Consider the following 24,824-nt stretch of genomic DNA (forward strand, 5'->3'; position numbering starts at 1 on the left):
TTTGTCATCTCACATCATCACAAGAAGGGTTAGTATAAAATATGATATTTTGAGAGAGAGAGAAATCACATTCACATAAACCTTTATTACAGTATATTGTTATTACTGTTCTGTTATTATTATCTCTTACTGTGCCTAATTTATAAATTAAACTTTATTATATGCATGTACGTATACAAAAAAAACATAGTGTATATAGGGTTGGCTACTGTCCTCAGTTTCAGGCATCCACTGGGGGTCTTGGAAAAATATCCTGCAGATAAGAAGGGACTACTGTATTTAGACATCAAAACTTCCTCAAATTCTTCTTCTACACATAAAAATTTATAGCAATATCTATTCTATTACAGGCATTAAGGAGAATGTGAGTTTGAACTCCATTCATCCTTTTAATTTATGCTGCAAAAAAGCAAAAATTTGTTTTGCATGGCTTTATCTTTAAAAGTATATTTTTAAAATAGTATTAAGATATATTTTGCCAGAAAAACAAGGGTTTGCTTCTAAAAAACTCCTGACTGCCTTTAAGACATATAAAAATTTCCAGCCCTGTCAGTATTGACCAAGTTCCCCAAAGCCAAGACTATTTCTACATTAAGACATGTTATTTAATAATTAAACTGGGTTTAGGATTTATTTACAGTCATCTAGTACTAATTTGTAATATAATAAGCTCAGGTTCTCAATTTCAAATATAAATTTATTGAGATTATTTTATTGTTTCTTAAGCATAAACAGTAAGTTCTATAAATAAGAAAAAAAGGACTTCAACTTTTTAATCATAAAAAAGGAAAATTAAGATAAAATAAAAACCAAAAAAATTCAAGCAAAAAATTTCAACATGGCATCGTGACACATATCTTTAAAGAAATTCTGACAGACTTTCACATTGTAATCCATGTTAGCTCATGGTCCAGTGAGCAATTTGGGGCCTATGCTACATACAGGCCTATGCTTCACATTATTTGTTTTAAAATGCATACTGTAAGTCTTACCTCAAATTGTGATTCTGCCTGATCTGATATTACAGTTACTTAGTTCTCACTTGGTATACATCAGTTTTGGACCTTGCTGGGTAACTAAGACAAATTTAATGACTGTTTTGCTACCCATAGTTAATTTAGAAAACACAATCCATATACTGATAATTAAGAACTGACCACAGGTAAATTTATGTCACAGCACGTGTCAAAAAGAGAAGGAAATGAAAAAAAAGAATAAATATCTAAGAGTTACAATGAACAAAGCTTAATGAAACTATTTTATGCGGCACTAAAAACCTACTATGTTTCACAGATACCAACGGACTGTCATAAGTTCCACTGTTTTATGTGTCATAAAAGAAAAAAATTGCCAATTAAATAATGACTTATCATTGATTATATCACATATCCCAATTTCAGGTATTTTTAAATGTGAAAAAAGTGTTTCACAGGATCAGTGAAATATACAAGCAAGTGTAAGAACTGGAATTACATGTGCTGAAACACTGTTTTCCGACTTTTTAAAGAAATGTATTCTTTCATCCCGCTTAATGAAAAATTATGAGAAACATCAATAAAAAAAGAGATAAATTCAGAACCACTCTAGTCAGGGATAAGTGAGCAGTAGTCTCATTACTGCATTTAGATTTACTCTCACTTCATCAACCCCCTGAGGTACCTAAATACTTCCACAGAACAGATTTGAAAATCACTGTCTGAAAAGACAATCGATTTTCAAAAATATGAAGAAATGTTACATAAGCATGGATGCATATTTACTCCACATTACTAACAGAAAATAGAGAATTATGTAATTTTCTGAATGTAAACTTGGTTTTTATGAACAGTCTAAATTTAGCCATAAAATATATCAAATATCAACATCCAATCATTTCAGTCAGTTCCATTAAAATTTCAACCTATAGTTTATGTTTTTTACGTAATTCCAAATAAATTTGTGCTAAAATGGCCAGTTATTCCAATGACATATTGAACTAGCCACAATCTGTAATGGTATGGTTAACAGAAAAGATTATAAGACATGTTTACTCGAAGACTCTGCTGTTTAGACATTTTGACATAAGGCATGTTAACTGTTTTCTGCATTTTAATTTCATTCATTCATTTCCTTTTTTAGAAGACATTGCTGAACAGTTCTACGATGTTTTTGGTTTCAACAATATTTAATTCCTTTCAACATGGTTTATACTGATACTTAATTATGATCCTGAAATTGAATTTTCTTTTTTTTTTTTTTTAATTTTTTTTCAACGTTTTATTTTTACTTTTTTGGGACAGAGAGAGACAGAGCATGAACGGGGGAGGGGCAGAGAGAGAGGGAGACACAGAATCGGAAACAGGCTCCAGGCTCTGAGCCATCAGCCCAGAGCCTGACGCAGGGCTCGAACTCCCGGACCGCGAGATCGTGACCTGGCTGAAGTCGGACGCTCAACCGACTGCACCACCCAGCCGCCCCCTGAAATTGAATTTTCTATATACACAACAATAGATGCTCTGAGAAAGGCATGATATGAACATAAGGAAGCCCGTAGTTTTACTTACTTTCCTCTCCACAGACACATACTCCATAATTTAAAACCAGGTGCTTGTGAGAAAGCTGGCTCATCATGCTTGCTGCTTCAAAGAAAGACTAAGGAAAAGAAAAAAAACATACAAAAAATACAAAAGAATTATTGTTTGTGTCTAAAAATGTTCATAGGTCAGAGAGATCCCGTCTGTCATAAGAGAAATGCACTTTTTCCTTATTCTCAGGACACAGACAAGGCTAATGCACTGTGGTTCCCTTAGATGGACTTGACACTTCTATCAACCTCGATGCTAGAGTTCATTCAGAGAAAGCCCCTGAGAAAGCCTGGAATAAGAAAATATCAGTGAGAGAGAGCACTAGTGGTACAGGGCAATATGAATGATACAAGATCAGTAGCCTTAGACCCACAGCACCTGGAGGAGAGAACAGAGGCAGACGCCAGAGACACTAAGTAAATGGACGAGAGCTTCAAATAACTTCTCAAAGAATCAAGACTGATCACTGTGCAGATAAAAGATCATGACAACTATGTCAGGCATGTTATTAATATCACTCTAACTCAACTAACCTCTGACTAGACCTTCTGGGTACCGTTGTGAAGGATCACAACCACCAACACTGTGGTATTCTGGGTTAGAAAAACTTTCACTTGCATGTTTCACGTCACCTTCCGCTAACATCATTTAAGACATGTTACTCACCACAAATGTTTATTATGTCATGTTTGGTGATGCTTTGCTATGTAAAGGACCCTGACAACTGACAAGCAGGTTTCTGCTGGCTAGCATCTCCAGATCATGCCCAGAGGCATCCGCATTTCACCTGAAGCATTCCTTAGGACAGTGCCTTTCAAAATTTTTTTAAAAAATAGATTAAACCATGGAAGAAATCTGTAGAAACCCATAAAGCTCTGGAGAACCAAGTTTGAAAGCCACTGGCTTAATATATACAGAAATGTAGTAATACCCATAATACAATGTTATGAGTAATTAGTTTAGAAATAAGTTATTATTTAAAAAATCCTATAATTCTCTACACCCCTACCCCCAGAAAGCATCCTCAGAAAGGTCCTTGATATGTATACTTTTAAAAATTACAGTTTTGAAAAGCTGCATGCATGAATGTGCTGTGTCCATATGATTGCATATGTTTAAATGTCATGAACTACATGAGCTATACAAAGAATATACACACCTCTGAATAGTTTCTGTGTGCTTTATCCAGAACTTTTAAAAGAACTTCTGTTTCATGCAGTTGACCATAGTCTCCTACTTCTCTTCTTACACCTTTAAAAATTTTTGTAAAAGTGCCTTGCCCAAGGCTTTCATTCTTTAAAAGAAAAAAAGGAAAAATAAGCATCAGCAAAGATGAAGAAAGATACGGGAATTAGGAAATATGTTTAATGACAAAGGGTTTTTAAAAATCCATAAGCAAATATTAACTGTACTTTGTAATAAAAGACAGAACATAGGGATTAATGAATAAAGTGCATTTTGGTTCCACCATGTTCTTAAACCCCCTGAATTAGCTATAATTATCACTTTTTCATAGTGTCAGTGTTTACCTACATTTATTTACATACGAATATTTTTGTTTGCCTTTCATAATAGTGAAAGGAAGTACAGTCTGGTCGGTGGAGGCAGAGTGTGGAACTCCTAGTTGTATGACCTTTTGCAGCTATTTGGTCTCTGTGCTGCAGGTATCCTGGTTTCCTTATCTCAGGAATGGGGATAATCAATTTTCCATATTCTTGTTATGAACAATAAATTAATAAATACATGAAAGCACTTAGTACAGTCCATACCACATGGACTTGATAAGCGTTAGTGATTACTGCTATCACTAGTGTTTCTTGCTTATCCTTACAAAACAGTTGTTGAAAGACTGCACCCTGAAGTTGGGCTGTCGGTGTTCAAACTGAAGCTCTACTGTTACTGGTTTTGTAATGTTAGGTCATGCAGCAACTCTCTGCTTGCTGTTATTTACAGGAAGATTCAAGTCTTTATAATTCTGTATAATTCCATCTATTGTATCCTTACGGAACTCAGACATCAGTTATTCTTCCTCATTCCACTCTCTGTGTCCCTGAATCTCTTTCATAATTTCCATTTCTTTCTCCCTATCTGCTGCACCTGAAAATTTTTGAGATTTTGCAATTCACTAATTCTCCCTTCAACAATGGATAATCTGCTCCTTATTTTGTTTGAACGTCAATGAGCATATTTTTCACTTCTATATTTTCCTTTCTCCAAATTGTTCTGGTCTTTTTGATAATGTCTTGGTTTTTCCCCCATGTTTTCAACTCCATTTGTGTCTTTAAACATACATATATATTTTATAACCTCAATCTGAAACGTCTGTTACATGAAGTTCTTAAGAGGTCTAATGTAGATGTTCGTTGGTCTGCTGACTCTTGCCTAATTCTGAATTATTTCCTTGAATGTTTTACAATTTTTGATTAAAAGCTCATGTTTATTTTCTTTGTGGGGATTCTGGGTGGCCTAGGGTAAGAGTATGTTCTTCCAAAAAGATTTTGTATTTGCTTCTTCCAAGCATCACAGGGTAACACTTTTATTTTAATGTATTGGCTTAGGGTTTCTCAGACTGTGCAGATGGTATAAAGAAATCGAAACTGGAAAGCTTATAGTTACAAATTCTCAGGAGAGACTTTTTTTCTCTAAGAACCCAACAAAAGCAGACAACACGCCTTTTCTTCTCCTTTTCCTAGTGGATGAATTTTTCATAATCCATGTTGTTTTACTGGGGATGTATTTATTTGAGGGTCCTGGTTTTATTCTGAGATGGTCTCACTTTTAACTCCTGTTCTTGTGGAGGCCTTATAAGGCTTGGCCCTTCTTCGTGTTGCTTGTGATCTTAATTCCCTTGTTTAATGAAACAAATCCCAACCCCCCAACATCATCCTGCAGCCCAAACATCAGCTCTTATGCACACTTGGTTTTCAGTTCCTTCTTTATTTTTAACTCCATGCATTTCCCTTACTTTCTTGAGAACTTAAGAATTAAGACATAGGTCTTTTGTAGAAGAAGATTTTTAAGTTTTAATTTAAGATTTAAAAAGAAATATTTTTAATTTTTTTAAGTTCATTTATTTTTAGAGAGAGAGAGCATAGCAGGGGAGGGGCAGAGAGAGAGAGAGAGAGAGAGAGAGAGAGGAAGAGAGAGAATCTCAAGCCAGCTCTGTGCTGTCAGTGCAGAGCCTGATGTGGGGCTCAATCTCATGTACCCATGAGATCACAACCTGAGCCAAAATCAAGAATTGGACACTTGCAGTGCCTGGTGGCTCAGTCAGTTGGGTATCCAACTTTGGCTCAGGTCATGGTCTCACAGTTCATGAGTTCAAGCTCCGTGTGGGCTCTGTGCTGATGGCTCGAAGCCTAGAGCCTGCTTCAGATTCTGTGTCTCCATCTCTCAACTGCCCCTCTCTTGCTTGCACTCTGTCTCTCTGTCTCTGTCTGTCTGTCTGTCTGTCTCTCTCTCTCAAAAAATGAATGGGCATGAAAGAATGGGAGGGGAGTGGACACTTAAATAACTGATGCCCAGATGCCCCTTGCTCATTTCTAACTCAAGTTTGGTATCACATTTTCACAAGAAATAAAAATATTTAAACTGAGATAAAATTTTGATAATATAGGTTATAATAGGATAGTTCCAAATGTCACATGAATATAATGTGGGATAGGAAATCAAGAAAACAGTTGTTTTACAAGGACAAAAAGGACAATAATTAGCATCTAATGACTTACAAATATTAAATCTTCATTTCTGATTTTGTGAAACACCATTTGGTTCACATTATTATGCCTCTGTAATGTTGGTGATGTTGGTACATCAGAAACGCCATTGGTTCTAAAGACTAGAAGATTTGATTTATCTGTTTAAAAAAAAAAATTAAAAAAAAATATATAACCAAACACACTGAGGATATAAACTGTTCCAAAGGAGTAAAATAAAATGTGTTCTATGCATAAGAAACACTTACAACTTGTTCATTTCTCCAACAAAGAGAAATTTATTTTAGGAATTTATTCATCGGGCTTTGATGCATTTTACCCAGTTATTTCAAACATTCAAAACTGTAAAGATTTCCTTAATTAACATAATTTTTCAGGAATTTTAATAACAATTTTTAATAAACCTCTTATTCCAAGGGATTTATAATCTTACTATCGTTATTTTAAAAGTATAGAAATTAAAATTCTAAAAGAGTATGAAAGTTTTTACTTAGAACAACATACGAGATTTGGCAGAGGAGTCTTTCAGTAAGTGATTTTATACCAAGTGATTGTCATTTCTTAAATGTCATTTCAGCATTATGGAACTTCAAGCGACATATAGACTTAAATCAAACTGAATAATCCTATCTGAGGATCCTTATACAAGAGAACAAGACAAAATTAATTTGTGTTTGGAGCTGCTTCTCTCTTATTTCTTTTGTAATCGATACACTGAAGATGCCTTTTACCATATACACAATCCATGACTAGTATTTTAATACTAACTAGAAAATTATTTTACCTTTCAACTTTGGGGGGCAGCATTTAGTAAACTGGAAAATTATACTGTCTGAGCGAACAGTTTCCATCTGGTAGCAATTCAAAAGATCTTTAAGATTACTGAAGTTCTTCTTGGTCCCACTGAGGTTGTATTCTCCATTCTCATTTTTTGTAATCAAACAATGCTTATATTCGATGACATTATCTCGCTAAATAAGTTTAATTATAAAGACAGAGGGAAAAATCACAATGGTCGCCACAGTAATTATTGTGACAAAAATGTTATCACAGAAACAACCAACAGAACATTTAGACATATGAAGTGTGAATCCTAACACAGTGCTGGTATAGGGTGAGAGACGTGCCTGGTTCCTCAAAAAGGTATCTGATGATAATACAAACCTTACATAATGGCTCAACAGTTGATTTTCTTAAAAAGCAAGTAAGAGGGGCGCCTGGGTGGCACAGTCGGTTAAGCGTCCGACTTCAGCCAGGTCACGATCTCGCGGTCCGTGAGTTCGAGCCCCGCGTCAGGCTCTGGGCTGATGGCTCGGAGCCTGGAGCCTGTTTCCAATTCTGTGTCTCCCTCTCTCTCTGCCCCTCCCCCATTCATGTCTGTCTCTCTCTGTCCCAAAAATAAATAAAAACGTTGGAAAAAAAAATTAAAAAAAAAAAAAAAGCAAGTAAGAAAGCAATGATAATTATAACACCATCCTTAAAAACTTCCCATCATTTACAAGACAAAATCTAAAAGTAACTTATAAATAAGGACTTCCAAGAGCAGGCTTCAGCCTCTACCTCCAACCTCACCTTCTACCGGAGCCAACATATAACCTGTTCTAGCTGTATTAAGCGACTTTAAAAATTTCAAGCAAATGCCATGCTGTTCTCTACGTATGAATATACATCCTCTCCTTCTGAGCAATGGACTTTTAGACACTTCTTTTTTATTTAACTTTTATTCTTGAGACAATGCGAGAGACAGAGTGCAAGCAGCGGACGGGCAGACAGAGGGAGACACAGAATCCGAAGCGGGCTCCGGGCTCTGACCTGTCAGCCCAGAGCAGGACGCGAGGCTCGAACTCATGAACCGTGAGATCATGACCTGAGCTGAAGTCAGACGCTTAACTGACTGAGCCACTCAGGCGCCCCTAGACATTTCTTAACACTAGGGTCAAGTATCATCTTTTCTGTGAGGTACTCCCTAACAACCCTGACCCCATTTCATATGCAAAGATGATTACCCATTCACTGTACCACTACTGTATTTGCATAATTAACTCTCCTGGAGATTTTAATATTTTCAGTTTTTCAGTGTTTGTTTTATGTGCTATACTATGAACTTCTTTATTCACCTATTTTTTGAGCTACTTATTACCATATTCAACCTCCTTAAAACCACTTACGAAATGAAACTGACAAAATACCCCAAATCTTTCCTACTCCAAAAGCTCTTCTTTAATTGCAACCCTTTTTTGTTATTGTCTATGTTTGTCTATACTGACTAATTATAATGCTCAGTTTAGTACTTCTTTGGCATATCTTCCTATTTTTGTTTTCCCAAAAGATACATTTCTTAAAGCAGGGTTATGCCATACACTTTCTAGTATACAGCCCTCATATTAGGTTGAGCAAATAAAGTAAACATAAAAAAATACATTTTGAATTGATGGTTAAATATGTTGGACTGCTATATATTACAGTAAAAAGATACAATGAAATTAGGATAGATTATTAGTAATATTAAATGCTAAACGTATCAAGTAACCCACCTTATATACTTATGGACAATTAATCTACTCGATATGCTAAATATAAAGTGACTGAATTTTATAAAAATTAAAATAATTGAATAACCAAAACATTACTTTGTATACTTTTGTAAGTAAGAAAATTTTGGAAGCTGCTATAAAGTTTCTCCAGATTTATACTATGAGGGGCGCCTGAGTGGCTCCGTCGGTTAAGCATCCGACTTGCACTCAGGTCATGATCTCACAGCTTGAGACTCTGAGCCCCGCATTGGGCTCTAGGCTATGGCTCAAAGCCTGGAGCCTGCTTCAGATTCTGTGTGTGTCTCTCTCTCTCTCTCTCTGTCCGCCCCCTACCCCACCACGCTCACACTCTGTCTCTTAAAAATGAATAAACATTAGGGGTGCCTGGGTGGCGCAGTCGGTTAAGCGTCCAACTTCAGCCAGGTCACGATCTCGCGGTCTGTGAGTTCGAGCCCCGCGTCAGGCTCTGGGCTGATGGCTCAGAGCCTGGAGCCTGTTTCCGATTCTGTGTCTCCTTCTCTCTCTGCCCCTCCCCTGTTCATGCTCTGTCTCTCTCTGTCCCAAAAATAAAAAAAAATTAAAAAAAAACGTTGAAAAAGAAATGAATAAACATTAAAAAAAATTTTTTTAAAGGGAGGGTTAATGGGGGAGTGGGAGGGAGGGGAAAGTGGGTGATGTGCATGAGGAAGGCACCTGTTGGGATGAGCACTGCATGTTGTATGAAAACCAATTTGACAATAAATTTCATATTAAAAAAGAAAAAAAAATTTTAATTAAAAAACAAAAAAAAAGGGAAAAAGAAAAAAAAGATTTATACCATGAAACTGCCTTAGAAGTAAGAGTATCTTTTTAGATATTTGGGGTAGTAAACAATGTTAGATGAGATTCAAAATTACCTGTATTAACAGTGTGGTTTCATTGTAGTTTTATCCTTAAAACATATACATGGTAGATCATAATTCTTAATACAGGAAAACCACTAGTTAAACAAATTATGTTTATTTCTTATTGACCTATTTCATTCTAATTCTATAACCAATTACCATAAAAGGAAAATTTGCTTCTGATTCATTTGGTTCTGTGTTTTGGTAAAGATCTCCATTTTTGCAAAAAGAGACTTGAAGAGACTTGGTCAAATTCGACACGCCAGTAACATCCAAATGTCAAAAAATAAAATAAATTTCAGGGGCAACTGGGTCAGGTCATGATTCGTGGTTCGTGGGTTTGAGCCCCCCCGTCAAGCTCTGTGCTGACAGCTCAGAGCCTGGAGCCTGCTTTGGATTCTGTGTCTCCCTCTCTCTCTGCCCCTCTCTCACTTGTGCTCTCTCTCTCTCAAAAATAAATAAATAAACGTTTAAAAAAATGAAATAAATACCAAATGAAAAGACATTATAAATAATTTTATATAAATTCTAGGAATTATATCTTATTTTTTTTAAGTTTATTCATTTATTTTGAGAGAGAGAGTGACAGCATGAGTTGGGGAAGATCAGAGAGAGAGAGAGAGAGAGAGAGAGAGAGAGAATCCCAAGCAGTCTCCTCACTGCCAGCACAGAGCCTGATGCAGGGCCCATCTCACCAACCGTGAGATCATGACCTGAGGCCAAAATCAAGAAATGGACGCTTAACCCACTGAGCCACCCAGGCGCCCCTACATCTTGTTTATTGATACAGAATCTCTGAGGTTAACTAAGCATTATTATTCTAGTTATCATATCCAGAGCTGTCATTCTGAGTATTAAAAGAAAGAAAAAATGGTAGATAAACATGAGGGGGAAATTATACAGGCTAAATAAAGATGTTACCTTTGCCAGAGGAGGGGAGTGGGATGGGAAATGAAATTTTAAAAAAAAGTTACCATTTATTGTGAAATACTAACCTCGACAGCAAAAGTCAGAAAATATTTATTAAAGTCCTTAGGACTGCATCGAAGTACATAGAGTCCAGTCTGATTACCTGCTTTCTTCAGTTTACTGATGGCAAAATCCATTCTAAAGGTAAAGAAGTAATTTGAATAATATAGCAAGTCCCATGACACTAAGACCAAAATGTAATCTAAGAGATCAAAAGTCAAATCTAAAAGTCTCAGACTTTTTATAAGTCTCCTCTATTTTATATGCTTATCAATTACCTTGTAAGGAAAAGTATTACAGTACTTTTTACGATAAGTTCAAATCAATTTTTAACAATTTCAAAGCTATTTTTTGATAAGTTCAAATCAATTCAAGGGTTTTAAACACAAATAAAAGGTATAGTAAGATACAGAAAATCACTAAGAACATTTTGTTCATTTGAATTTTCTGTCTTATAATTAAAAATTTAGTTTTTTTAAAAACCATGTTCACTCCCAGAAAACTTCATTTAACTATGCAAACAATACATCATAAAACACTTATGTCTTTGCTACCATCGCAATTACTAGTATAAAAATTTATATGCCTTATTTTAGTATTTAATACCAAAGTATAATAGAAGACCTATGGCAAGTGACAAAGATTACTGATTTTCAAATTTTACTATATGTTTTATTGAAGCTGGATATCTTGAAAGAAAAGTCAAAAGGTAATCTATATGAAAGCAGGAAAAATCTGTTTCATTCATCACTGTATTTCTCATACACAAACCAGTGGCCCATATTAGGCACCCAGCAAATGTTCTATATAAATAAATGAAAGAATGCTTGAATGGATGGATGAAGAATGAATGAATGAATGGTAGGAGTTTTTAAATACTAAATACGTAAGTTATAGAATGTTCAAGTAGTGCAACTTTTTCATAACAACCATACTTACTATTAAACAGATTAGAGGTATAGACAGAAACAAGTCTTAAACATCAGTCCGGATACGTTTTTCTCAAATATTTAATTAAGGGTAGGTTAAGGTCAAGACACGTATGCTCACACTTCCAGACTATTTCTTCTTTACAAGTCTTTCAAGCCTGGTACCAATCCGAAAGTACATACAGGCTGAGCGATAACTAAAACTTGGGCTAAACAGATGCTGTGCGGGACACTTGGCTTTATCCAGTTCTACAGTCAGGGTCTGTCCCTGTGTGGATCCATATGGAGCCAGCAGCCACAGGGCACTGTTTAAGTACAAAGTTATTAAAACTGCATTCAGTTTCAAAACCCAGTCCCTCAGCTGCACTAGCCACATCGTGAATGCTAACTGGCCACAAGTAACTAGCGACTACTGTATTGAACAGCACAGAAACAGAGCGCTGTCACTTTCATCCCTGCACAAAGCATTGCACGCCACTCACTCATCTTCGAAACAGGGACACCACAACACATCTTGTGAACACAAGTTTTCAGTAAGAGGAGCTGGATTATCAAAAAATAATGATTACTAAATTTTGCACTGTGGTTCCTCTGCAGTATTTCAAAACTAATGAAATATAAATTGGATGGTTTTTTTTTTTTTTTAAAATTAACACTCAAGAGTTACTTAAACACACCTAGGCAGCTAAACACCAGGCTGTACAATTTAAGTCTTATAGGCTTCGATACAGAAAGCAAGTGACATCCTAAATAATTCTAAGTATTATACAATCTGATTGCAAATCAACTTTTGTTAAGGAAAAGAAAAAACTACTTCTGTGAAATTAAGGTTAGTATTTTGTTCGTAAACTCCTAAACCTACGTATATCACTTCGTTGTAAAAAATTCTTTGTCAGTATCTAATTGACTTTAAAAAAAAATTACTTTTAAAGTCTGTATTACTCACAAAATCGGGCCATGACAGTTGCTTTGTATATTTTCAAGCACCATCGGAGGAGCTACTTCTTTACAGAGGTAATGATGTGCATCCGCGGTTAATCTGTAATAGCCATCAATTAATGACACAAAGGATAAAGCTTCTCTTAATGAGCTTAGTTCAATTTCCTAAGCAGAGAAAAGAAAAGGAAATAAGTATCATTTAAAAGGTCAACTGCATGTTACCTATTGAAAATTCTCTCCACTCCATGTCATTAGATGAGTTCTCTTAAATTAATTTTCTTATAAATTGCTCAAATGTCTTTTATGCCTCCCAATTACCCAATATGAATTATAAATTCTTATGTATGATATTTTACACTCCTCAAATATGAGCTTATCACATCTTTCTAGTTCACTTTTATCCATAATTTTGCTGTATTTCCCAATACCCCAATTAGACAAATATGCCAGTCATCTCAATTAGAAATCTAGCTGGTCTGATATAAAAGTTGGTATTAATTAGAAATAATAAGTATTTATTTTTACATACCAAGTATACACTACTAAGGTTAAAACATTCATGCTGTAAACTCAAATGTATATACTATAAACTAAAATCATATATAGCTATGCCATGATTGTATCGTACATACGTAAGTGAGCATATAATCAGCCTAAAATGCAACATCTCTTACAATGGAAAAACCCTTATTTAATAGAAGCAACTTCTCCTAAAATCAGGAATAAGAAATAGGAATAGAAAGCCCAATACTTAATACTGTGTTGTACTGTATTTAGTTAACATAATTAGGCCATAGAAAGAAATGTAAGACTAGAAGTATCTCTATTTGGAGGTTATATGTTTGTGTACTTGGGAAACCCAGAAGAAGACAACTATTAAACTACTACACCACAAAGATAATTCACTGGGAGATAGGATATACAAGTCAACAGCTTTCACACATATAAAAAGTAGTCAGATTGTGTAATGAGAAAATAGGCCCATTTATAATAGCAACCCAAACATAAAATAGTACCTAAGATTAAACTTAACCCAAAAATGCACAAAATCAATTAAAAGCAGAAAAGAAAATTAGTCAAAGGTTATAAAAAGACAATCTGCAGAAGAAGACATACAAACAGCGGGTTTACAAACACCTAAGAGCTTGCTCAATCTCAGGTTCTAATTAAGCAAATTAAACATAGCACAGGACAACGATTTTTATCCATCAGTTTGGTAAAATATTTAAAACCTGATAACATTCAAGGAATCTCCAATGAACATGATGGTACCAATCTCTCTTCAGGGTAGTGACTTTGTGTCCTTTGGATACACACCCTGAAGTGGAACTCCTAGAACAGGATGCTAAATTTTGTGTGAAGTGTATTTCACCACACTTTTTTTTTTTTCAACGTTTTTTATTTATTTTTTGGGACAGAGAGAGACAGAGCATGAACGGGGGAGGGGCAGAGAGAGAAGGAGACACAGAATTGGAAACAGGCTCCAGGCTCTGAGCCATCAGCCCAGAGCCTGACGCGGGGCTCGAACTCACGGAGCGCGAGATCGTGACCTGGCTGAAGTCGGACGCTTAACCGACTGCGCCACCCAGGCGCCCCTCACCACACTTTTAAAGATAAAAAGAAAGATGGGGCACCTGGGTGGCTCAGTAGATTAAGTGACTGACAGGTGATTTTGGCTCAGGTCACGATCTCACGGTTCGTGAGTCTGAGACCCACGTCAGGCTCCACACGAGCAGTGCAGAGCCTGCTTGGGAGTCTCTCTCTCCTTCTTCCTCTCTCAAAATAAACTTTAAAGACAAAACAAAACAAAAATTTTAAAAAAGGGTCTCCTGGGTGGCTCAGGCAAGCGTCTGACTTTGGCTCTGGTCACGATCTCACGGTTCATGGGTTCAGGCCCCACGTCGGGCTCCGTGTGGATGGTGCGGACCCTGGAGCCTGCTTCCGATTCTGTGTCTCCCTCTCTCTCTGCCTTCCCCTGCTCACTTTCTCTCTCTCTCAAAAATATTAATAAACACTAAAAAAGTAATAACAAAAATAAAGCCAACAGGTCCAAATACCATCCCATAAAGTACATTATGTTACTACAGGATGTTCATATTAGCATCAACGAACTCTTCTAGAAATACTTATTCTTTTATAATTACCACATTTACAGAATGAAGGCATCCCCTGACAGAACCAGGTAAGCAATTTAAGAGCAGAGTATAAGGGAATTTAGTTGCTCCCTTTCAGTTAAAATAAGCAGGCTTTCTAACGACACTTATCATGCTGAGCACTGTGTGATGTACAGGATTATCAAATATAACATTATGTGTCAACTATACTACAGTAAAAAAAATGTTTTAATAAAAAACAAAATAAGTGGGTTTTCTGAAGCTGACCAAATAAAGAGAAAGGATCATCTTTTAGAACCAATCACGTGTTACAGCTTAGGTAGGGCTAACCTGGGACTGGTTTACGTTTTGTTATGTGAATCCCAGAAAGCACTGTTTTAATGAGGCAGCATGACTGGCATTATGCACATCCCTACTGATAAAAGGAATGTCGTCAGGACTGAGCATTACAACAGGGAACTGACACAGCCCCACAGCAGGGGAGTGGAGGAACTGCTAACTTGCCAATCATAAAAATGAGTGAGAAACACATTAATGCTCAAGACATTCTGGGAAGATTGTGTTGGTAGCGATACAAAAGCTAGCTGTACCCAAAAACTTGCTAAACTGATGTTTACATTTAGAGTTCTATTTAAAACTATCATCAGAATTCCTACAAGAAAATAACTCTGATGTTTACATTTAGAGTTATATTTAAAACTATCATCAGAATTCCTACAGGAAAATAACTCTGGTTTCAGGACTCTAAAACACTTATTTCTGACAACTGTTAAACGTAATCATTATGTAACTATAGAGCAAACTCACCAGATTTTTACCATCTTGCTTATGGATAGTTACAATTCTACTTTCATTTGAGCCTTCTTGGTTTCCTTGTTTAATAGTCACATCAATGATATCAGGAAAGTCACAATATAACTGTAAATCCTATAATTAAGAGCATTTGAAATTAAAAACAGGTAGAACTAAGGGAGCCATTTTAAAATAAGACTATGAAGGACATAACATTCATTCCAAATTCTTTAAAATAAAAAAGGATTGACAGCAACAGATCAGCATTAAATGGGATTCCCTCCCTCGACAGTCTAACCCTAAGACTTACTGTGTCTTGTTTACCAAGAACTATGCTACAGTACCCTTCAATCCAATCAACATGGATAGGAACTATTGTCAGAAAGTTGAAGTTTAACCAAGAAAGAATGAATGTAATCTAATAATAATCCAAGAACATAGATATGAACAAACTTAAAACTTGTAGTGTCAGACTTAAACAAATAACAAGTAGACATCATCTTAAAATCAATTAAAATTAAACTTTTCCAATTAAACTTTATGATTGTGCTTATTATCAATAACGGTAAAATTTTAAAAAGAGGCAAAACTACCTTAAAAATCACTTTTAGAATTCAAGCCCTTTTGGAGACTGTAAGAACACCATTACGAATATTTGTCATAAAAAATAAATAAAAAACCATTTAAGAACAATAAGAAAAGAATTATAGACATGACCTTGATGGTTTCACAGTATTAAAACTTCCACTTTTATCAATGAGAGAAGAGAATCGCAAGTTCATGTTTCAAATGAGAAAAATTACTTTGTTTCTATTGCCATTCACTTAAATTAACAAAGAAGGAGAACATATCATTAAGGATTACCTGTTCTGTCAGTGTCTCACTTTCTTTATGTTTCCCTCTTGACCACTGAATTCCACCGTTTCCAGTTATTACAATGGTTGCAAAAATCTCCTCACCTGAAGGACCTCTTCCAGGTTCTTTTACTTCAAATTGCTCTGTGTAGAAGGCAGACTGAAGTGTTTCCAGATTTATAAGATACTTAAGTTTCAAGTTTCTGGCAGTGGCTTTGCAGTGGCTGAACTGCTCAATAAATCTGCGAAATCTATACCTTATTCTCTTCCTTGTCAAAATATGATAGTCTTGGATCTTTGCTCGAACACATTTTGGTAAGAATGTCTTGTAGCTATGGATAAAGAACACACAGAGAAAGACAAAACAAACTGGAACACAAATCTAAAATGAAATTGAAAGAGAAATTAGCACCTTTCTCCACGACAGGTAAATGCAGCAGTGCAGGAAGTAGTCAAGTGGAGAAAGGGGACAGGGCTGGCACTGCTATAATATAAATCCTGAAGGTTTTGTCTGAAGACGTGAAAATATACAAAAATTCTGAGTTACCACAAATGTTTAGAACAGGATATGTTAATTTTCTTCCCTAATGAAATGAAGACTTAGTCTAGTTAATAATGGAGTCTCTAAAAATTTGTTTTCTCTGATCATCTTACATATCATTTTTTGGGCACTGTGTTGCAAGTATTTCCTATGATGCCATACACCAATTTTGGTGTATGTATCTGAATTCTGGAAACTGTTACATTTTGTTGGAAGCCACTGTTGTTCCTTATGCAAACATATTTCTTTGGTATACATTATTTTCTAGGTCATTTTCAATAACTCCTAATAATTCCTTTGCAATCAAAACGATTCCACTTAGAAATGACTCTTTAGTAATTCTGCCTCTATGTATAACACCCTAAAGAAGAGAGATAACTTCCCTCCTGCTCAAATATCTGACAAATGAAGAAAATTTTATTTCTGAAGGTACAACTACATTAAATTTCCATGCCTTCCCATGTGCTAATCCTTCTTCCCATCACCCGTCTCCTATTTGGTTGGCTCTTACTTATTCCAAAAGTCCCAGCTCAAGCATCATCCAATCCAGGTAACCTCTCTCAATGACTATATTAGATGGTCCTCCCTTTGTCAGACAGTATTCTATGCACCATAGTATCACTTATCACTCTATCCTGTACTTCAGTATTTATAGCTAGTACTTGAGCTGACTCATGCTGAGAGCTTATTATTACAACAGAAGACTACTGAGCTCACTGCTAAAGAGCCATCGTTAAAGTTTAAGTTATATAAGGCTATAAATAAATTATATTAAAAATATAGGTAATACTCAAAATGTATCACTTCCGAATTATTTTACATTTAAAATTTTATTTTACATTTTACTACTAGGCTTTTGAGGTTGTTTACATCTCTCATACATGAGGGGTGAAAAAGACCGGCTATTGTTCGTCTCTTCCCAATTCTACATTCTGGCACGTCAGGTTGATACCCTGAAACTGGCCATAGACAGGATTTATACCATGTATATCAGCAAAGACAACAAACAAATCACATCTTTGGTTTTTTCGAGAACTGGCAGTTACACATGGGCCAGCAAACCCCTGCTTTTCCCTTCCCTAGTACCTGAAGCTCCCGGAGGAAGACTCTGTTCCTTACTTGAGTAGCACAGCTGCTGGAGACTCACTGATGTGGCAGACAGGCCAGGAGAAACTCAGAATCACCAATTTCAAACATGCCTGCAGCATCACCATCAGTTTTACAACACTTCTCTGGTTCAACACATTCTCCGAAGTTCTTACAACTATGTCCACCCTCTGAAATTTCCCCAAACCGCCTACCTTTCGTCTGCCTGAACCCTCAGCTGAATTCCTCCTTACTTTCATCAAGCGACTTCATCTCTCTCCTAGAGGTAAAAAAGCTTCTTTAAGCAGAGCTCCCTCAATATCCGGCTGGCAAACCTACAGACATGTGCACTCATTCCCTCCTCCTTCGCACCTGCTACAATAAATGACGTAAAGTCCCTTCTTTGATTTGTATTTACCTGGAGCCTCTCTCTTCCTCTCTATACATCCACCCTCTGGGATGTTTTACCCTCTTGATCCTCTTCGATCCACAAAATACCAATGTCGGCCCCACCTTAAACGTAAAATCTCTTTATCCCACATGTCCCTCCAGCTACGGCCTATCTGGGCTGTTTTTTGGAGTTTATACAGCCATTTCCACTTACTCTTCAATTCACTCCAGTCTAACTTCTGATCCATCATTTCACAGAATATGCTTTTGCTAAAATCAAGAAAAACTTCCAAGTTGCTAAAATCAAATTCCCATATTTGTCTTATTTGTTATTTTTCAGTAGCATCCTACCACACTGTTAAGGAGCAGCACCTCTCCTTAAACTCTCTCCCCTTAGTTTTCCTGATTTTATTCCTGTCTCGTGGGATACTCCTCAATCTTCTTCACAGGTTCATTCCCCTTTGCCTGGTGACTAAATGTTAAAGTTCCTCAAGACTTTATTATGGGCCCTCTTCTCTTATTTATACTCTCTTTCTCTCTAGATTCTCTATATCCAAATGACTCTGATATGTGTCTGCAGCACTGACCTCTAAACTCCCTATCCGTATCTTCCAAATACAAGTCAATCTACACATTTAATTTCAATGTCCCCAAAACTGCTTAAACGATGTGTCAAACCAAACTCCTGAGTCCTGCTAATGCCCCTAAAAGATCCTCTTACAGCTTTCCTATCTAAGTAAACAGCACCAGTAAGCATCCTTGGTGACACATTCTCCTTCAATCCCCATTATTCCATTCATCACCACATTCCCCTGATTTACCTTCTAAATATTTCTCTTAGTTGCCCACTTTTCTCATTACCAACTCATTACGAACAGCATCGCCTGGAGGAAATACTGTAATAGCCTTACTCTCTGGGCGACCAGCATTTTCATTTACTCTTTCCACTGTCTGATTTGGTTTCTACACTGGAGTCATCGGGATCTTTTAAAAACACAAATTTAATCATTCCACCCTTGCTTAATCCTCTTGCATATTTTCCGAGTGTTATTAACCTTGTCAACATAGCTCTAAGGTCCTAGGTTCTGGTCTAGCCCCTGCTTCACCTCCTGCTAATAACTCTTTGGGTTCTAGCCATACTGATTCTCTTTACTCTTCCTATACTCCCTTCTGCTACAAGGCCTTTTCCACGAGTCTCCACACAATCCATCACTCCCCACTCTGCCCATTAAATTCTACTCTTTTTTCAGATTTTAAAAGTCACACTCTGAGGGCGCCTGGGTGGCTCAGTCAGTTGAGTGTCCGCCTTCAGCTGGGGTCATGATCTCACAGCTTGTGAGGTGGAGCCCCACGTCAGGCTCTGTGCTGACAGCTCGGAGTCTGAAGCCTGCTTCGGATTCTGTTTGTCCCTCTCTCTCTGTTCCTAACCCACTCACATTCTGTCTCTGTCTCTCTCAAAAATAAATAAACATTAAAAAAAAAAAAGTCACACTCCGTTTCTTTTCATAACAATTAATTATATATAAATAAGCAAATATATAAAATTTAATAAAAGTCTGGATAGCATAGAGGAGAGCCTCAGGAAGTACAGAATAAACACTGAAAAGATTTAAAAATAGAATCAGAATACAAAATGATTCTCACTTTATCTACTTCAGTAAAAAACATTAGTTACCAGGAGACTTACTAAATTTGGAATGCGATTTACATAAACATTTCACAAAAATGCAAAATACACAGCCATCAATGACTACTTTTTAATAAGGCTTTTGAAAACGTATTTGGATATAAAAAGAGGAGTTTAAAATAACACATACAACAAGGCTTTCTACTTTGATGCCTGGCATAAAGGACCCGGCATACATCCTGTGGGAATACCATAGGAATGTGTGATTCCTGAACATGAGGAACCCACTTCAGCGTCATACTATCAGAACTAGCTAGATTTGTTAGAAACATTAAAATTTTTTCAAGAGACTTAAAGCTATTAACTCTTGAAGCATAAAAACATTTTCCCCCATGCTTTTCTTATATTGAGTTTTTAGAGAATTCTAACCTTGAGGTTCCTAAAGGCTCTGAAGTTGAGCCTTGGCTTAGAAACGATACTATTTTTTGTACTATGAAATAAAATCTGCATCTTATTATTATAGTTGGAGTAGGATTAGAAACTTTATTATTCACTTAGTTTTTTAGGAAAGGGAGTCCAGTGAGATGAGCTGAGTAGCTCAGTTGCTATGTAAGTGGCCTTGATCCTGGCCTGATATTTACAAACTCAGCAGTCTCCTTTAAACTCTTTGCATTCTCGAGTTCTTTTCTTCCCACCCTTTAGAAACTTAGATTTTAAAGAGCAGATAAAGAATGAAAATACAAAAATCTTATGCATTTCCCTCACTTTCTACACTCTAACACCTAAGCCATCATGTCCAATTAGGAGTTGGCATACAAAACAGCATCTGACACACACACGCACAAAGAGCTGCACACACACGTACAGGTGCACATGCACACCCAGAGGCATGTGCTCACAGACAGGGACACATCTAACACACAGGTACAGACAAAGAGATGCACCTTACATGCATTTTTTTTTAAGTCTGGGAGGGAATATATATTTTATTATACTAATCAGAGATCCATATCCTAGTGGATATTTCTGAGAACAAAACAGTTTATTTCATTCTGTCAGCAACTTATCATTTATCTATTCTCCCACCAATCTTGAATAGTTTAACACTGAGTAGAGTTTCCTGATTATTTCTCAGAAATAAGCACTAAATGGGAATTCAGAAAACATCAGTTGAGTTAAACTATATTAAAAAGGCAAGCAATGTAGGAATGATTTGCTTAAGGACAGGCAGATAGTATTTATCTAATATTAACATGTCATGGCATAAGAAACAAAAGAAAAATCAATTAGACTACTTCAAAATTTAAACTTTTGTATTGGAAATGACGCTTTCAAGAAAGTGAAAAAATGATCCAAAGAATAGGGAATATATCTGCAAATCATACATATAGTAACTTTCATCTGGAAACTTGTAACCAGAATTATGTAAAGAACTCTTACAACTCAATAATAAAAAAAATACTGAGTTGTACATTTATTTATTTTTAAATATTTATTTATTTTGAGAGAGAGAGAGAAAGAGCATGCAGGAGAAGGCAGAGACAGAATCCACACTCATAGTGTGGAGTCCGACATGGACAGGTTCTGACAGGTTCCACACTCACAGTGTGGAGTCCAACATGAGGCTCAATCTCACGAATCGTGAGATAGTGACCTGAGCCAAAACCAAGAGTCAGATGCTTAACCGACTGAGCCACCCAGGTGCCCCTTGAACTGTACATTTTAAATAGGTGAACTTTATGGTTAAGGCCTAACAGTCATCTGAAAACAGAACAAGAATACTTAAAAACAAAGAGGAAACACATTAATTAATACCCTGCAAATTGGGTACGTAACTGTTTTTAAGTTACTTCGTAAAGGAGCGACCAAAACTAGTTATTGAGAGAAGGAGTTAAGAAATAAAGGGAGTTTTAACCAGATTCATAACACCCTCAAACTTTTAATCCTAAGTATGCAATATGTAAAACATAGATTTAGTCTTGAAATTAAAGAAAAACTCAAAGAACTGTTATAATAATATGTACCTTTAAGAGGAGTAGAAATTTTACAGCCATTAAAGCTGCGCTGGGCTGTAGGAGCAGTATTTCAACAAATCCTATTAGGCATGACTGTCAAAATTCAACATGCAAATGAGTAATTTGGAGAATGTGGAATGTGGATCACTTATAAAAGAGTCTGCTGGATCAGTTATAAGATGAGTAAGATCTAAGGATCTAATGTAAAACACGGTGACTCTAAATGATAACACTGTTGTAGAACTGAAATTTGCTAAGAACGCTTAAACATTCTCACCAAAAAAACAAGAAAAAACAAAAACACAAATAAAAAAGATAATCATATGAGGTGATGGATGTGAAAATAAACTAGATGGGGGGAATCCTTTCACAACATATACATATATCAAACCACCATGATGTACACACACTTTCAATCATCTTACAATTTTATAAGTTAATGAAACTTCAATAAAGCCAATATTTTTAAGAGAATCCCCTGGAGAACAGGTGAAGACTGATATTTGTGGACTTCACTTCAGATTTATGGAATCTAAATTCTTGGGTAGCACTTGGGGCACCTGGGTGGCTCAGTCAGTTAAGCATCCAACTTCGGCTCAGGTCATGATCTCATGGTTGGTGGGTTTGAGCCCTGCGTCAGGCTCTGGGCTGACAGCTCGGAGCCTGGAGCCTGCTTCGGATTCTGTGTCTCCCTCGCTCTCTGCCCCTCCCCCACTCATGCTCTCTTTCTGTCTCAAAAATAAATAAACATAAAAAACATTCTTGGGTAGCACTCAAAGATCTTCAAGTTCAACAAGCACCACAGGTGATACTAATTCAAGCAAAATATGGGTCAATATGCGAGAAATACTGCTTCAGAATTATGTACACACACAATCTGAGGATCTGCTATCAGAAATTATGCCTCCAGGTGTTCTTTTCATCCTTCTGACTTTACTCAGCCTTTTCAAAATAAATGAATCAAATAATTAATAGGTATCAAACCCCTGTGATACTTTGTGTAGTACTCCAACTCTTTCCATAATTTTTTTAAATTCTAAGATAAATCAGTACTTGGGATGTAATGTATAATATGATGACTATAGTTAACACTGCTGTCTGGTATACAAGAAAGTTTTTAATGGAGTAGATGCTAAGAATTCTTACCATAAGGAAAAAAAATTTCTTTTTCTTTCTCTTTATTTGGTACCTATACAAGATGATGGATATTAACTAAACTTACTGTGGTAACTGCTTCACAAATATATATAAGACAAATCATGATGCTCTACACCTTAAACTTATAAGTGCTATATGCCAATTATGTCTCAATAAAACTAAAAGAAAAGCCAGAAAAAAGAATTTCTTTTATCTCACAAAGTATGTGTTGTACACAAGGAAGAACAGTTACCCATAGAAGTTTTAATTGTGATAAGATCAAAAAGTATCAACACACAGAAAATACAATTAACTATAGAAAACTCCCAACTGTTCATATTGATGTATATGGATTTGCATAAGGAAACTACCTGATAGAGCTATAGATGTCCAATGGGGTTTGATCCTTCTCTTTGGCTAGTCTCATCATATCTAACACTGCCATTCCAAGACATTCTTCCTGCGTTTCATGAGTCACCGGTATTTTTATCCATCCATGTAAAAAATCATGCCGCCACTACAGGAAAAAAATTTAGAAGGAAATATACCTTAAATTTCACTATCACATTTTAATCTACTAATTTCTAGAACATATGCATTTAAAAAGAACGTCAACTCCTTCCTTGATGTTCAATTATTTTGCCATAAAATTTTAGTAAAAGTTTTGTCAATGGAAACTGATTTAAACTGGGTTCCCCATTATACAGTACATATGATGTCAATCTATTTCACTGCTTATATCTTCTCAAGTTATATCCCCTACATAAAAATTACCCAAATTAAAATAGACATTAATTAATTAAATATGTCCTGAGTTCCACATATGTTCAAAGCATTATACTAAGGACTGTGTGAGATACAAATAGAAGTCTCCCTCAAGGAGACTAAAATCTAGCAGGGAAGCTAAACACGTAATCAAAGTATTATAACACCAGATATCTACACTAAGTGCCACACAACACATGTTTCAAGGACTTGAAAAGAAGTTGAAATTATACCAGTTGAGATAATCAGAGAAGGTTTCATGGAAAATTCAAAATTTCATGTAGTCTTAAAAGATGAAGAAATTTCTCATATACAAAACAGGGTGATAAAATAGAAGGAATGATACAAAAACAAAGCACAAGGCATATTCACAGGTACAAACAAGTTTGGTTGGGCAGACAACTTATGTAAGGGAATAGTGTGAACTAAACCTTGGAACACTAAGTTGGAGTCAAACTGAAAGTACCCTTGAATGACTTGATCCTAACAAGTAATAGACAACCATTTTTTTAAAGCATCAGTTTCTCGCAGCACCTTTTCTTAAAGCATCATGCCTCTTCCACTGGTAGACATATCAATGATAATAAAAAAGTGCTTTAAGGAAATAATGTGTATTCAAGGAGACTCTGTAAGAGCTACAAATATGAGATAACAAGGATCTGATGTAGGGAACAGAAGACACTAAAAGAGTTTGAAAAAAATGATAACGTTATCATGATACAAAAAATGAAGAAAAAGAAAAAACAAAAATTTCAAGATTTTGGTCTAGATGATTTAGGAATATGGAAATCAGACTGAACATGTAATGGGAGAAAAGAACAGCAAAACATAAAAAGCACCAATATTCTAAAAAGTAATAGCAATTTTCCTGATAAGAAAGGTAAGAATTACAATATTAGCTGAAATACCAATGTTTAACCAAGGTTTTAAAGAAACAATATGGAGGGAATATACATTTTTTGCTGAGT

At 35.9% G+C, this 24,824-nt stretch overlaps 1 protein-coding gene across 8 annotated transcripts in view; it reads right to left on the minus strand.

The window, feature by feature from the left end:
* JAK2 (Janus kinase 2) overlaps positions 1-24,824 on the minus strand; it is a 118,642-nt gene that overhangs the window by 27,733 nt on the left and 66,085 nt on the right. For 6 of the 8 annotated variants that reach the window (XM_045043877.1, XM_023243278.2, XM_045043878.1 and 3 more), the window contains 9 exons: positions 23,463-23,608; positions 16,306-16,627; positions 15,457-15,576; positions 12,543-12,700; positions 10,694-10,805; positions 7,065-7,251; positions 6,293-6,420; positions 3,724-3,858; positions 2,544-2,631 (listed from right to left, as the gene is read on the minus strand). In XM_045043877.1, the coding sequence (XP_044899812.1) occupies positions 2,544-2,631; positions 3,724-3,858; positions 6,293-6,420; positions 7,065-7,251; positions 10,694-10,805; positions 12,543-12,700; positions 15,457-15,576; positions 16,306-16,627; positions 23,463-23,608 (1,396 nt within the window). Of the gene's footprint in view, positions 1-2,543; positions 2,632-3,723; positions 3,859-6,292; positions 6,421-7,064; positions 7,252-10,693; positions 10,806-12,542; positions 12,701-15,456; positions 15,577-16,305; positions 16,628-23,462; positions 23,609-24,824 lie in introns of those variants that run through there. The other 2 variants (XM_045043879.1, XM_045043880.1) reach the window with 2 other exon arrangements.

Source organism: Felis catus, chromosome D4 (genome assembly GCF_018350175.1).
Source record: "Felis catus isolate Fca126 chromosome D4, F.catus_Fca126_mat1.0, whole genome shotgun sequence".
NCBI classification, from domain to species: Eukaryota; Metazoa; Chordata; class Mammalia; order Carnivora; family Felidae; genus Felis; species Felis catus.